The 15,874-nt window shown below is 39.4% G+C and overlaps 2 protein-coding genes across 2 annotated transcripts; both read left to right on the top strand.

The window, feature by feature from the left end:
- The first annotated feature begins 1 nt into the window (after position 1).
- On the top strand, positions 2-3,254 carry LOC111025722 (uncharacterized). Its single transcript, XM_022303621.2, has 3 exons — positions 2-647; positions 874-1,303; positions 2,161-3,254. Exons 2-3 carry the CDS (start codon positions 905-907, stop codon positions 2,788-2,790), a joined length of 1,029 nt encoding a protein of 342 aa, XP_022159313.1. The 5' UTR covers positions 2-647; positions 874-904; the 3' UTR covers positions 2,791-3,254.
- A 3,354-nt stretch (positions 3,255-6,608) lies between these two features.
- Positions 6,609-11,114, top strand: LOC111025721 (uncharacterized). The gene is made up of 5 exons (XM_022303620.2): positions 6,609-7,171; positions 8,672-9,160; positions 9,544-9,696; positions 9,799-10,244; positions 10,381-11,114. Exons 1-5 carry the CDS (start codon positions 6,961-6,963, stop codon positions 11,005-11,007), a joined length of 1,926 nt encoding a protein of 641 aa, XP_022159312.1. The 5' UTR covers positions 6,609-6,960; the 3' UTR covers positions 11,008-11,114.
- The last annotated feature ends 4,760 nt before the right edge of the window (positions 11,115-15,874 follow it).

The following is a 15,874-nucleotide window of genomic DNA, read 5'->3' as shown; positions in this document are numbered from 1 at the left end:
TTAATAAATTAATACTCAAATTATAAATTTGGTCATGAACTCCCAGAATTATGCCTAATAAATTCATAAATTTTTGATGTTGTGTCTAATAAATCTCAACTTAATTCATGAACCTTTAATTTTTTGTGTCGGTATAGTATCTCATAAATCATGGATTTGTTAGACATAATATTGAAAGATAGAATTATTAGATCATTTCTAGTCAAAATTAAAGCAGTAATTGGCATCAGATGTTCAAACTCTCGTACCCTTTATTTGTTGTACTAAAAAAATATCATTTCTAAAATTTAAAGACTTATTAGACGTGTACACAATCAATCAAACTTATGATTTAACATGCTTAAATTAAATTTATCAGAACCTTTCATTCATATTAACTTTGGAAAAATATTTGGCTCATTGCCAGTACTAATCTTAGAATTTTAAAGAATAATAAGTTATCATTCGGATTAACACGAAAGGTTGTTTCTTTTGGTTGATATGCACAGATATAGCATTTCTCATTCTAAAGTGGAACAAGTCATTAGCACTGGAACGGGACTCCAACCAAGATACACCCTTGCATATTATGGCCCGAAACTCATATAAGATCGGTACCAAAAATAAGCCAACCAAGTGGCGATCAATATTATCTCGGATGAATTGCGGTTAGTGTTACCAATTATTGTTGATCTAGGTTCAATGTTAGCGTTCACAATCACAATTATACCTTATTATACATTATTGCACTTACACTTTTCTTCCAAATATCTTTTTACGAACATTCATGCAGTTCCAACCTACTTAGGTATCTCTATTATAAATCCTTGTATTTTCCGTATCAGATCTTTTTTAACACTTTTATTAGTTTCAAGTTAAAATTTATGTGTGCAGGGAGAAGAATGATGCAGATAGAGCGCACCAAATGGTTGAACTGATGTGGGAAGTTGTTGTCGATAAAGTTAAAAAAGAAAACGTAGTGGATTTCATTAAACATCCCTCGAGCATGCTACACGACGCGGCAAGAGTTGGGAATGTTGATTTTCTAAGAGTGTTATTACGTTTATTTCCTGATCTTGCATGGAATATTGACGATAAGGGGAAGAACATATTTCACGTAGCAGTTGAGAATCGACGAGAGAGTGTGTTCTGTTTAATCTATGAAATGGGAGACTTCTTAGACTTCTTGGATTGTTTGCCATATTATTTTGACGAGGAAAACGTCAGCCTGCTTCAATTGGCCGCCAAAAAGCCTGCTAAAAGTGATCTTAACCGAATTTCTGGCGCAGCCTTTCAAATGCACAACGAGCTCCTATGGTTTAAGGTACCTTCTAAAACCCAACTAGAGAATTCATTCATGCTATATTTTTTTAATTTCAAAGACTTCATTTAATAAAGATATTATATATTTTGTTTTAAATTTTAATTTTGAAATTTTAGCCAATTTAAACGACAAAAATAATTTTCTTTTTATTTTAAAATTTGTTCTTTTGTGTAGCCTAAATTAAATAAGAAGATAATTCCCTTGAATAAACTAATAACAATTTGAGTAACCTAAATATAAGAAGTTTATTAGTTTGTTTTACTAAAAATTATTAATATTTGTGGGTCCTATCTCATGATCCATTGGGAATGAGAGGGGTAGTTCATGTTTATTATAAACTTTTGTTACATTCTCTCGTCTGTTCATCTATCTTGGCCGGATCTCATTCTTAGACCGAAGACTCGTTTGAACTTTTGAACTATGATACCATATTAATATTCATGGGGTTTAAGTTTGGTTGGAGTGCAATAATCAACCTTTCATAGATTCTTCAAAAGCTATTCAAAAGTTTATATCATCCTTATTGGATGCCATCATAGTTCTTGCCTCCTCATGGTCATCAAAATCTACTCTTTTTTTGTAATAATTATGATATACCTTCCATTTCCTAGCCTTCCTTTTCTGTATGTTTTTCACCTACTTTAATGAAATGGTTCTGGTATTTTTTTTTTAAACAAAATATTCATGGGTTACCTCTCATAACCCAATTGACAATGAGGAAGTAATATGTTATAAACCTTTGATAGGTCCTTAATAATGCAGGATCCTTAACAAAAATATATATTTGACTTTAAGTAGGGTTTGAAGTTTACAACTTGTGTATTGGTGTATTCCTCACGTTTTGTGGTCCTAACAAGGGAGTGGAGAAGATAGTGGGGCTTACTTTGAGTAGAAACATAGGGAAGCAAACAGCACGAGAAGTATTCACCCAAGAACACGAAGAGCTGGTGAAAGAAGGAGAAAAGTGGATAAAGGAGAGAGCAAGATCATGCATGGTGGTTGCAACTCTAATTGCGACAGTAGTTTTTGCTGCAGCCTTCACTGTACCCGGCAGCGTCAACAACAACACAGGCTTTCCCATGTTTCTTCACGACAAGTGGTTCACCGCATTTGTGTTGTCGGATGCAATAGCCATGATCGCATCTTCAACTTCAATACTGATGTTTTTGTCAATCCTCCCGTCGTGCTGTGCAGAAGACGATTTCTTCTTCTGGTTGCCTTATCTTTTGGACATCGGTCATGCGACACTCTTCGTTTCTGTAGTGACTATGCTTCTGGCTTTTGGGGCTGCCTTTTTCCTCTACTATGGAACAGATACAGCTCCTGTTCCATTGGCCATTGCCTGTGCCATGGCGCTTAATCAACTCCATGCTTCTATCATACAGCTAAACCTGTGGGCTGATGCATTCCCAAAATTAAGGACTTATTGGTTTTTTCTTGTGAAGAACCGAACTTCTGATCTAATCAGGTTGCTCTCATCAACTTAGGAAGCATAGGTTTTTTTTCCAACAGGAAGCTTGGAAGAGAGATGGTTGTTGTTGAGATCTTAATCCTGATCGTGTCGTCCTTTCAAAAGGGGTGCAAGACGAGGATTTTTCAAATGGTCATCCAACTTAGTAATACTCTCACTCACGCAAGCTTAACTGTGTAATTATGATGGAATCCAGTACATTAGTATTGGTATGATCGCACCCCTAGTCGTGTCCTTTATTCGAGGGTTAATAGAATATGATATTTACAGTCATTTCCCTCGCTCCTCTCAATATTGACAGCTTGGTATAGGACATATTGCTATGGGTCACTTGATAAATTGAGGAATTTTTCAATTGGCTCTTTCTCTGAAAGACTCGTTATTTCTTCCCTTTGTAACTTCTCCTCCACTGAAAGCTTTGAAGCTCCAATTTTTTTTTTTTTACAAGATATATCTTTGCCATGTTCCTTTACCTCTCAAAATTGATGATTTTATTGAGGAAGGGCCTTATGATAATAGCCTAAATCGAAGTATTTTTGAAGTTTAACGCAATTACCGCTATCATCTCACATCTTTAGCTTGATCTATTCTATAATTTAACTCACTTTTGGGAAGAAATTGTTACATATGCCTCAACTTTGGTCCACAATATCAACTTTATTTTATAATTATGATATATTCTTAATTGGAGTACTTTTATATAAGTCTCTTTAGCCTTGCACACTTGAATATATTAATTTCTTAAAAAGAAGGAGAAAAAAAAAACTCTTCAATTCTTATCATCGTAAGGGACATGATGGGTGAGATTGACTTATTTTTAAATATAATTTTAAGTAGATAAGAGTTCGTTCCTCATTTTGAGGATAATACAAGTTTTATATTATTAATTAGTTTAATTTCTTTCAAAATAGGAGGGCAAAAGAGTATTCAAGTATTAATCATGGGTCTTTCCGGGAAGAACTAGTGAAATGGAAATGTTGTCTATTGTTTTGAAAATGTTGGTTTACATTTTTTTTTTCTTTAATTAAACTTGTTAATCAATATTCCCATAGAATCGTTTTTTTTTTTTAAGTTATGTTATGCTATATTAATAAGGCATCAACGTGAGCATAGTTCAAAATTAAAGTATTCTGTTCTTTTTTCAGAAGTCGAAGTTCCAATCTTCCATCTCCATATTTGGAGTACTAAAAAAGAAAAGAGGTGATATTTAGTTTTAGCTAACCCTATTGAATTTATGAACCTTAGACTTTGGTTTAAATTTGTATGGTCAGGATTAAATTGAATGAGTTATACAAATTTGAATTTGTATAATGTATAGACATAAAATAGTAAGTGAGCGGGAGTAGGCTTACATAGGAATTTATTAGAATTTTGATTTGATCCAACAGTAGCTACAGCTACAAGGCTACACCACAAAAAATTGAAATTGGAGACGATCGACTTTGGGGGCGCCAATGGACAGCACACAGCACAATAAAATACAAGCAAAAGGAGAAGCATGCGATCGGCTTGGGCAAATGAAACGATAAAGGGGAGAATAAATAATTTTAAATAGGGACAAAGTATAAATGTTAACAACAAAATCTTTGTTAAAATTCATTTTAAAAAAATAATAATAATTTTAAAAGCAATTTTTTTCCAAACTATTTTTGCTTTGATTGAGTTGACGTTTTGACCCGACATAATACGCTAGCTATAAAACATGTAAAATCGAGGTTTAATTGTTTATATAATTGTTGCAATTAAATCGTAACACTCTAATTTAGTGATTGATTGTAAATTGCATAAATTGTCACCACTAAACAATAAGGATGTGGACTTTATTATGGATTTCTGACCACATTTTCGATAGGTCCCTCTTATCTCTTCCTTCCCATGCATTCAAAACAGTCAAACTAGTTACAATTTAACTTACAAATTTTCATTCTATAAAATTTTAGAACTATAATATTAACCTTTAAAATATTAGTTTAAATGTAATTATAATTCTATATATAGTTGGAGATTTGATGGTAGAATTAAAAAAAATTAAGTTAAATGGCCTAATGATTCTAGACTTTTAAAAATTTATGGAATTAAAATTTTGGATTAAATCGTAATAATTATTTGAAGTTTGAATGTATCGGTTCTTTGACTGTGGCGATTCTTAGAGTCTAGGGTTGACTTTTGTGATTTGCAATCTGTCACTATTATAATTAGAATTTAGTTTAATTACAACAATTTCCTAAGTTTAATTAGGAGAATGATTGATTATATTGGATGGTAAATTCATGGGTGTGATTGTGATTGTAACTATAAATTTAAAACATGATTTTTGTAATTAAAATTTTTGAGCAGGATTGTAATAATCTCTAGTACAACCTGAGATGGGGTTGGAATACAACTGAGTTAATATTTGCTTTTATTAATTCCAATTGTTGAACTATCCACAAAAACATCACTGTGTATCTATATTTACTAACATGCCCCTAACATTCAAAACATATATTTACATGCAGATGGTGCAAAATTAAGAGGGTTGTTGTTTTGGAAAAGATTTTGTTTTGTCAATAAACTAGATTTAAGTGACCAAATATATAAACATATAATGATTTATTAGAATAAACAGAAAAGGAATTTTTTCTTTTAACTAATTGAAAATAGAAAATTTCAAAGTTAAATTTTACATTCATATTGAAGCACAAGTAGGGGCAATCCAGGTACAAAAAATATGAATAAATGATAGATAGGTACATTACATTCTTGTAAATATCTATGAATCCATATAATGTGACAAATCTAAAAATATTTTCAGTAAATTGACAATTTCTACTGTAACATCGGGTTGGGTCTGTTTAATTTAAATGGCCGTGGCCCCCTCCATCTGACCCGCTCTGCTTGGGTCATTGTTGGAACAGCTCAATTGTGACTCATGAGTGGGTTAATTCTCTCACCTACTCCGGGCTCTGGGCTCTGTTTAACCCCTCTGTAAATACCCTTTCTTTTTACTTGAGATATATGTGAGTGGTAGAGAGAGCTCGTGATAGAAAAATTATTCAATCTGACCAGTGACACTGTAGCTATACTTCTATTAATATAGTTGAATTGATTAAGACATTTATTTACTGTTAAAAGGTCATAGTTTGAATCTTCGCTCAAATTGTTATAATACTCGAGAAAAAAAATGATCCTTATGGTTTAGCCTCTAATAGGAGACTTTTTGACGTATCTTTAGAGTAGCAAAGTTACAAATGTCAACACCGACAAAAATGTAAAAAAAGAATTAAAAAATTATTAAGGTATTAATATTATGTTTAGTCTGACATTTTGTATACTTCTTTCACATCACTCTTTTAGCTTGGATCCTCTAAGGTTTTCTCTCTTTATTTCATTATACAAAAATAATTCTCCATTTTGATATCAATATATTACATAATTCCTCAAAATTGATAGAGTTATTGAAAGTTTCAATACTTATTATACATCTTATTAAGATGTGGATATGAGTATGTTCACTTTGATTTTCGTTGTCATTAGCATAAGTGTGTTGAGTTTTGTATGAGAGCATCAACGAAGAGATCTATTTGTTTGATATAATTATTTAATCAGTTTATGTTTCTTAAAAGTATAAATTCCAATCCAAACATAATAGATTATCCAATTTTGTAAATAAATTATTATAAAACTGAAACTAATTTGAAATTTTCCTAATCATAAATAAAAGGTTTTCATCTAATAAATGCACAACGAAGTATGAAAGCTGGACTTTTCTTTCTTTTTTTTTTTTTTCCTTCCTTCTTCTTTAATTTGTTTTCTCTTGCTGCCAAAGGAAGGGAAACTTCAAACTTGGTTTACTTTCTCTAATATCCAGTCGTTTTGTTGGAGACACTGATCGACTTCCAGGAAGGAGAGTAATTGCGTTTAACATTTCTAAGCTGAAACTTTTCTAATACTTCCATTTTTTCGAAAAGAAAAAAGAAATATAGCGTAAATTACTTATTGCAAGTGTATGAGTCAAGTCACGTAAGAAAGTTGACGTGGTGGCAGTCACGAGCTCAAAGCCTCGCAACTTCCACAAAGTGGTGTGGAAAGTTCAGGGTACGCGGTTTGAGCGGACCTATTGCAAATGTATATTTGTACGTAGACATGGCGAGGTGTTGCAGTTGCAGAAGGGTTTTGGTTTTAGTTTCCAATTGATCCAAATACGATGATGCCCTGGTCCCGTAGCAGTAGCAGCTGGAGCTGGTATTCTTCAAATGGATCACCAGAAACGAATGCCAATGCCAATTCCAATAATGAGCATCTGCCCATCAACAACAACGACCTTAACCACAGAACTAATCCAAAACTCATCGTTGCTCTCCATAATCTCATGGCCTGGGCTAAATCTATTCTTCCTACCTTCAATGTTCCCAGCTGTAAGTGCTGCTGCTCTTTTTCTTTTATTCTATTTCATTTCTTTGCTTCGTTATTATATCTATTTATAAGTTTGAATTTCGATGATGGATTGTGTCGTCTACAATTATAATGATTTTATTTTGCTGCTAAATTTATTCTATTCACCCGTCCAAGTGCTGCTGGTTATTTTGATTTAAATAAATGTGTGTCGTTAATTAATGTGTTGATATTATATATGATGTCAAACTGTTAGTTGGATGGGAGAATTTGGGCCAAAGAAAGTATGTCAATTAGATAAGATGGGGATAGGGAGCCACAGGGGGCTCCAATCACCTTTTTTTTTTTACCTACTCACCCTTTATTCCTACTTTTTTTATTAGATGCATTTTATATTCAATAACTTATTACCCAGAACTTTGAAAATTTAGTGAAAAACAAAAGAGAGTGAAAATAATAGTAGAGTATATTTTCATAAATATCCCTCTTGAAATGCATTAATTGCTATAGTTATACCTATAAACTTGTAATTATAAAGGTTAAAGAAAGTGAAAGTGTTAAAAATAAAAAACTTTGATTTTTTTTTTTTTGAGAAGATACCCACCATTCATTAAGAAGTAGGTGAGAAACATACCAACAAAAGGAAAGCAATAGAGAGGCTTTCCAAAGTGAGGTTGGGAGGTACATGACAAGAAGGGAATTATAAGAATGTTTTCTCAAAGGGAGGGTGGAAACATTGTAATCACAAAAAAATTTTGATTTAGACGACCATGAGGAAGCTGCAACTCTTATGCCTTCCCATAGATGATTAAGCAGCTTCTCCTTGTCGCTAGAGACCCGATTGTTACGCTCCAATCATATTATCATAAAAATTAGACTCTCAAATTATCATAAATATGAAAAATTGGGTCCCCTCTCTCTTTTCTCTCTTTTTTTTCCCCTTTCATTTATATGATAGTTTGAAAGAAAAGTAGTTTATTTTTGCATTCTCGTGAGTGCAACTATAATAATCACTATACTTCAAGAGTGGTTTATATAATTTATTCAAAATAGTGATAACAAATACAATCTTCATATTTGGTACAAACGAGACGACAGTAGGACTCGGAAAATTTGAAACTTATTCTACCTAAAATAATAATAACAATCTTCATAGCTTCGACCTATGAACATTAGACCTCTAAAATTTTGACAAGGATATTTTTTTTTTCAAAAAAATAAAGAGTTGTGTCAAACTCTCAGTGGTTATCAGCAAGAAAGATGAGTGCTAACAGCCCAGTGTTTAAATTTGATACATAGTTTAAAATAGTGAGGATAATTTTTATATTCAACATATGTATACACTACATATAGTAAACCATCACTCAACTTCTAGAACCAAAATCTTAAAGAGTTAGATAAATTGAATCTTTTATAGGTATCTTAACAACGCACCAAACTCAAAAATTTTAATATTTTAATGAGATCAACTTGTGTATTAAATATAGGGTGTGTTGGATTCATATTTATCAACTGTTTTTCAGGGAGCAGGCGATCATTAAGCAACGATTGGGCGTACGAGCACCAGCTATGCAAAGCTGCGAGCGAGGGCGACTGGGAAGCTGCAATGAAGATCGAAGAAGAACAATCAGGAACCCTATCAAGGGTTATAAACAATGATAGACAAGAAACGGCTCTCCACATAGCCACCAGATTCAACCAGGCTGCATTCATAAAGGAGCTGGTTGAGCGTCTCAACGATCAAGATCTGGCCTCCAAAAATAGATGCGGAAACACTGCCCTTTGCATCGCTGCTACTTCAGGCGCTGTTGACATTGCCAAGTTAATGGTGCGCCAGCATAGCGGTTTAGCTCTCATTCGTGGGTCCAAAGGCACAATCCCACTTCTAATTGCAGCAAAATACAAAAACAAGAACATGGTTTCCTATCTCCTCGATGTAACGCCCTTGGATGGTTTGAAAGTTGAAGAGCAAGTAGAGCTTCTTTTTGGTGCCATCTCTGCCGATTATTATGGTTCGTCTCTACTTTCTACCGAGTTACACGTTAATTTGTGTCGTTCTAGTAGAGAATAGAGATACATAAATGAACATATACCATCTAAATAAGAGTAATTTTGAGAAAATGTGGAGACCACTAAGAGCTAAATCCAGTTATTCCAAATAATCTTGGTCTATGTTGGGTTGGTAAGGTGTGCAAATAAAATTTCATGGAAGAGAGTGATTCATGGTATATAGATTAGGACAATTATCTCCTACGAAACCTTTTAAGTGAAACCAAAGCAAAATCGGTTATGCCCAAAGCAGAGTACAATAGCAAGAATAGCGTTGTCCTTTTAACACTTTGTAGGAGTAAATTAAATGCATGCATGGCTCATCTTGTTTCTTTTTTCTTTACAGATATAGCTTTGGTTATTCAAAGTTGCAACAGGTCGTTAGCACTGCAACGGGACATCAATGAAGATACACCCTTGCATATAATGGCCCGAAAGTGGAACGCGATTGGCACCAAAAATGAGCCAACCAAGTGGCAATCATACATCAATAGCGGCTGTTAGTTCTTTTTTACTCCAAAAAAAACCGGATTATAGACAAGAGTTCACTCTCACGGCTTACTTTATTTAGGTACTGACACCATTTTTGAAATTTTATTAGGGTCCAAATTTATGTACAGAAAGACAATGATGCAGATCCAAGCCCGTGAAATGGTTGTACAGATGTGGAATACTGTTAAAAGCAAAACGACTTCAAAAGAAAAGCTGTTGGATTTCATTGAACATCCGTCAAGCATGCTACACGAGGCTGCAAGAGTTGGAAATGTTGAATTTCTGAATGTATTACTCCAAAAAGATCCTGATCTTGTGTGGAGAGTCATCGAAAATGGGAAGACCATACTTCACGTAGCTCTAGAGAATCGACAAGAGCGTGTCTTCAAATTAATTTATGAAATGGGCCTCATCTACAAGGATGACTTGCTATGCTACTTCGATGAGAAAAAAATCAGCCTGCTTCAATTAGCTGCCAAAAAGCCCGACCCAATTCATCTCAACCGAGTCTCCGGAGCAGTCTTTCAAATGCACCGCGAACTTCTCTGGTTTCGGGTATATAAAATTATCTGTCTTGTTCTATCTTTCTCTTTCTCTGTTAATGATGCTACTCAACTTTCTTCATATATTAGATATCTAACATTTTCGTATTTTTGTGTTTCTAAATCGCCAAATTTACCTGAAATGATAGGATGTGGAGAGTATGGTAGAGCTTACAATGACAATAAAGAAAGGGGAGCAAACACCACATGAATTATTCACCCAAGAGCACAGAGAGCTCAAGGAAGAAGGAGAAAAATGGGTGAAGAAAACGGCGAATTCGTGTATGCTGATCGCCACTCTGATCGCCACCGTAGTTTTTACAGCAGCCTTCACGGTTCCGGGCGCCAAAAACGAGCACACGGGCTTTCCCATATTTCTTCACCACAAATGGTTCACTGTGTTTTTGATATCAGATGGGATAGCTTTGATCTCATCTTCAACTTCAATACTGCTGTTCTTGTCAATCTTGACATCGCGGTGTTCAGAAAATGACTTTCTGGTGTGGCTGCCACTGGAGTTGGTGTTGGGCCTTGGATCGCTCTTCCTCTCCGTATTGGGCATGGTGCTGGCTTTTGGTGCTGCCCTCTTCTTGTACTATGGCAAAGATACGGCTTGGATTCCATTGCTGATTACTGGGATGGCCATTGTTCCAATTTACTGGTTTGGTGTGCTGCAATGGAAACTTTGGGCAGATGCATTAGCAGCGTTACGTGGATCATTACATGCCATTGGGCTGTCTCGCTTGTTAAAAAATAGGAAGACCAAGGTATTCTGATGAATCATTCTTCTTCCTCTTCTTCTTTTTCATCTTCAATTGAACTTTGTTGATTGTTAGTTATACTTTCCTATATTATATAAATTATGTAAACATGGTTAAAATTAGTCGACCGCAAATTTAATAGTTCTTTATTATTAACTAATGATTTCGGACTACCATCCATACTCTGTTGAAAATTCATATAATTAAATTTGTTCAACCTATTATTCATCCTTAACATGGTATAAAAGTTTCATGTTCAAACCTCAACATTGAATTAAATTTATCCAGCTGATAGATATTGGGTTGAGTAATAATTTATTCATCTATAACAATACTCAAACGTGATTCAATTATAACGAAAGGTTTAGGTGTAAAATGTTTATGAATATTAAAGTAGATCGAGTGTTTATTTGTTATAGAAAAAAAGTACAAAAGTTTAGATAACGATTTGTCCCCTAATAATTAAGGTTAAGAGAAGAATAGTTCAGTAGGAATTCGTCAAATCTTGAGCGGAGACCTGTTAATTTAGAAAGAAATAAATAATAAATTATCCCGGCATTTGTTAGGTGCTCTACTTATTTATTCGAAAATAAGTCACTTATACAAAAAAATAAATAAATAAAATAAAATGGAAGCTTTAGCAAACAGAAGATAGCTACATCTTCCAACAAATGCTTCTGGGAAAGTTCGTATTCGAAGGCGGCTCCATGTGCATTACTTCGATGGTTACCCTTTGTTTGGGGAAGGGAATACTCTGGACACGTGGAAGACCCCTATTGGTGCTCCAAGATGACTCATGAATCATGCCCAGCTCGGAAGGCCGAGATGGCCGCCACCAACGCCGACAAATGCCAAGTGTGAGGGCCGAGGTGAGCCTGGCCCAGGTCCGACCCACCGAGGAGCTCGGTATGGGCCGAGATGCGCAACTGTCTGCGGCGTGATTATCGGGCATAACCGTCGGTCCCGAGATTACCGGATGTAACCGACAGTCCCGAGATTACCGAATGTAACAATCGCTAGATTAGCGGGACCACCACCCATAAGTAGGGGACCTCACTCCCCGATCAGGTACGATGATGTCTGGCTTCGAACTAGACTTGGAATCCGACCTATACTGACTTGATCGTCGGAGTGCTCACCTTTTTGTGCAGGTCCGCCCAAGTGGTCAGGTCGGTCCGGAGGCCGGGTTCGAGCTACAACCAGGAACACACTGTTGTGCACATCTTTGCATAAACATTTGGCGCCGTCTGTGGGAAACGACTGACAATCTGAGTCATCCCAATTCCTTTAAACCAACACGCGAGCGAACATGGTTCAACCAGCGAATTCGACCAATACGACGGATCGAAGGACTCTAGCTGCCAGCGATGCCCACCAGAGGGAGGTCGGAGCAGCGGCGGTAGGGTAAGGTCACGACGGCCTAGCAGCGGAACCCGTCCGCAGGTCGGCACGAATCACCGCGCCTGCCCTACCGCCTGCACACCCGAGGACGTCCAAGGCCACCCGTGGTCGAGGTGGGACCTCTAAGAAGGGCGCCCGGGGTCCAGCCCCGGCTCCAACAAGCGAGAATTTTGATGCGCTCCAGAGAGAGATGGAGGCAATGCGCACACAAATGCGCTCCATGGAGGCAATGTATAACGAAATGGTGCTAGCTGCAAGCGCAGGGTCCCGATCTGAAAATTGGGCGACGCGCATGGACGTACGCGAGCAAAAGGGTTCCCACCTCGGCCCAGCCGAGGAGGAACGTCCCGAAGACAACGAGAGTGAGTGGTACACTCGCCAGAGGGGAGACCTCCGCGAGCATCTCAACAGAAAGAGAGGCTCATCTCTCCGAAAAGGGCAGTCGTCGTCCCGCTCCCACAGGAGCTCCAACCAGCAGGCTGAATCCTCTCACAACCCCGCAGGGATGATCACAAGGGAGGAGTTCGACCAGCTGAGGGGGGAGCTCGATGCTCAAGTGGAGGCCTTAAAGGCCAAATGTGAGCAGAAAGACGATTCACTGAACGATGGCGACTTGGGAGAATCGCCTTTCACCTCGGACGTTTTGGAAGCACCAATCCCTCCGAAGATCAAAGCTCCTACCGTGAAGCCTTATGACGGGACGAAGGACCCCAAGGACTATGTTGAAGTCTTTGAAGCCCTCATGGACTTCTAAGCGGCATCAGACGCAATCAAATGTCGCGCCTTTCAGATCGCGCTTACTGGCAGCGCGCGATTATGGTACCGGAGACTGCCAGCCAGGTCGATCTCGACCTACTCTCAGCTGAGAAGGGAGTTCCTCGCCCAGTTCTCTTCTCGGCACTACGACAAAAAGACAGCGACCCATCTCGCCACTTTCAGGCAGAAGGAGGGGGAGACGCTGCGGGAGTATGTCACCAGATTCCAGGAGGAGCAGTTGAAGGTCGCACACTGCTCTGATGACTCGGCCATGTGCTATTTCCTCACCGGTCTAGCCGATGAGGCCCTCACGGTGAAACTTGGAGAGGAGGCCCCGGCCACCTTCGCCGAGGTGCTCCAGAAGGCGAAGAAAGTCATCGATGGACAGGAGCTCCTCCGAACCAAAACCGGCCGACCTGAACGAAAGATCAGCCGGGGCAGAAGTGGAAAAGATGAAAGGGCAGATCCCAAGTCCAAGGACAAAGGATCCTTCTCCAGCGGCCGAGCTGAGTATCGAAGGGCGGAGAACGGACCTACCAGGAGCCGACCTTACGAGCGCTTCACCCCAACCACGATTCCAATTTCCGAGATCCTAACGAACATCGAGGATTCTGGAATGGAAAAACTACTCAAGCGTCCGGAGAAACTTCGGGGAGCCCCGGAGAGCCGCAGCAAGGACAAGTATTGCCGCTTCCATCGGGAGCACGGCCACAACACGTCGGACTGCTGGGAATTGAAGCGCCAAATTGAAGATCTAATTCAAGACGGCTACTTCAAGAAGTTTGTGGGAAAGCCCGGGACCAGCTCAGCAGAGAAAAAGGAGGAGCGAAAGCGTTCAAGGACGCCACCTCGGCGCACCGACCGACCTGCGGTCATCAATACCATTTTTGGAGGGCCAAACGGGGGTCAATCCGGACATAAAAGAAAGGAGTTAGCCCGTGCAGCCAGACGCGAGGTGTGCATCATCAGGGAGCAGGGGCCGACCTGCCCAATCACCTTCGACGGTGCAGACTTGGAGGAGGTCCACCTGCCCCACAATGATGCCCTTGTGATTGCTCCCTTGATTGATCATGTGGTAGTTAGGAGAGTTCTGGTAGACGGGGGCGCATCCGCTAACATCCTGTCCTTATCGACCTACCTCGCCTTGGGCTGGACGAGGTCGCAATTGAAGAGAAGCCCGACGCCGCTGGTTGGGTTCTCTGGAGCATCGGTCATCCCAGAGGGTTGCATCGACTTGCCGGTCACGCTGGGGCAGAACCAAACCCGGATCACTCAAATGGCCGAGTTCGTGGTAGTTGACGGTAGGTCGGCCTATAACGCCATCTTTGGGAGACCCATCATCCACTCATTTCGGGCCATTCCTTCAACACTTCATCAAGTTTTGAAGTATCCCACCCCCAATGGCGTGGGCACGGTCCGAGGAGAACAAACCGCTTCGAGGGAGTGTTATGCCGCCGCACTCAAAGGCCCATCGGTCTGCGCCCTCGAAACTCTCAGGGATGGGACGCTCGAGTTCGAGGCCGACCTGCCGAGAAAGGAGTTTGCCGCGCCCACTGAGGAGCTCGAGCTTGTTCCTCTGCTTAGTCCCGAGAAGCAGGTAAGCATAAGAACCAAGCTGGGGGCCACCGACAGAGAGGAGCTAATCCACTTCCTCAGATCCAACTCGGACGTCTTTGCGTGGTCCCATGAGGACATGCCTGGCATTGACCCGCGAATTATGACGCATCGCCTCAGCATAGATCCATCATTCCGACCTGTGAAACAAAAGAGAAGACCTATGAACAAGGAGAGGAGTGATGTAATTGTTGAGGAAGTTAACAAACTTTTGAAAGCTGAATACATAAGAGAAATTTCGTATCCCGAGTGGCTCTCCAATGTTGTATTAGTTAAAAAATCTAACGGCAAGTGGAGAATGTGCGTAGACTTTACGAACTTAAATAAGGCATGCCCGAAAGATTGCTTCCCACTGCCGAGGATTGATCAGCTCGTGGACGCCACAGCTGGGCACGAACTGCTCACTTTCATGGACGCCTACTCTGGGTACAACCAAATCAAGATGCATGTCCCAGATGAAGGTCATACCGCTTTCATAACAGACCAAGGTCTGTACTGCTACAAGGTCATGCCCTTCGGGTTAAAGAACGCAGGAGCGACCTACCAGAGAATGGTGAACAAAATGTTCGCCAAGCAGATCGGCCGGAATATGGAAGTGTATAGGGACGAGATGCTTGTCAAGAGCAAGCAGTCTAAGTCGCATCTCTCCGACCTGGCCGAAGCCTTCGAGGTTCTGAGGCCATATCAAATGAAGCTCAACCCTGCTAAGTGTGCCTTTGGAGTCTCCTTGGGAAAATTCATTGGCTTCATGGTAAACAACCGGGGAATCGAGGCCAACCCCGAAAAGATTAAAGCCGTGATCGAGATGGAGGCACCTAAAACGCTGAAACAGCTTCAGTGCCTCAATGGCAGGATTGCGGCCCTGAACCGGTTTGTTTCAAGGTCAACGGACAAGTGCCTCCCTTTCTTCAAGGTCTTACGAAAGAAAGGGCCGTTTGAATGGACGGCGGAGTGCGAGCAAGCGTTTCAGCAATTGAAGAACTACCTCTGTTCGGCACCCTTGCTTGCCAAGTCTATGCCGGGGGACAAGCTCCAATTGTACCTAGCAGTGTCTGACAGTGCCGTCAACTCGGCCCTAATCAGGCAAGAGGAAGCGCGGCAAAACCCGGTC

The sequence above is a fragment of the Momordica charantia genome, assembly GCF_013281855.1.
Source record: "Momordica charantia cultivar OHB3-1 chromosome 3 unlocalized genomic scaffold, Mcharantia_2.0 BLBB01000003.1, whole genome shotgun sequence".
NCBI lineage: Eukaryota > Viridiplantae > Streptophyta > Magnoliopsida > Cucurbitales > Cucurbitaceae > Momordica > Momordica charantia.
This window is presented reverse-complemented; position numbering and strand designations above follow the sequence as displayed.

Coding starts and splice junctions, on each gene's coding strand:
- LOC111025722 (XM_022303621.2), top strand. CDS start 905: ATGGTTGAACTGATGTGGGAAGTTGTTGTCGATAAAGTTAAAAAAGAA. Junction 1,304..2,160: donor ACGAGCTCCTATGGTTTAAG/GTACCTTCTAAA, acceptor GGTCCTAACAAG/GGAGTGGAGAAGATAGTGGG.
- LOC111025721 (XM_022303620.2), top strand. CDS start 6,961: ATGATGCCCTGGTCCCGTAGCAGTAGCAGCTGGAGCTGGTATTCTTCA. Junction 7,172..8,671: donor TACCTTCAATGTTCCCAGCT/GTAAGTGCTGCT, acceptor ACTGTTTTTCAG/GGAGCAGGCGATCATTAAGC. Junction 9,697..9,798: donor ATCATACATCAATAGCGGCT/GTTAGTTCTTTT, acceptor AAATTTTATTAG/GGTCCAAATTTATGTACAGA.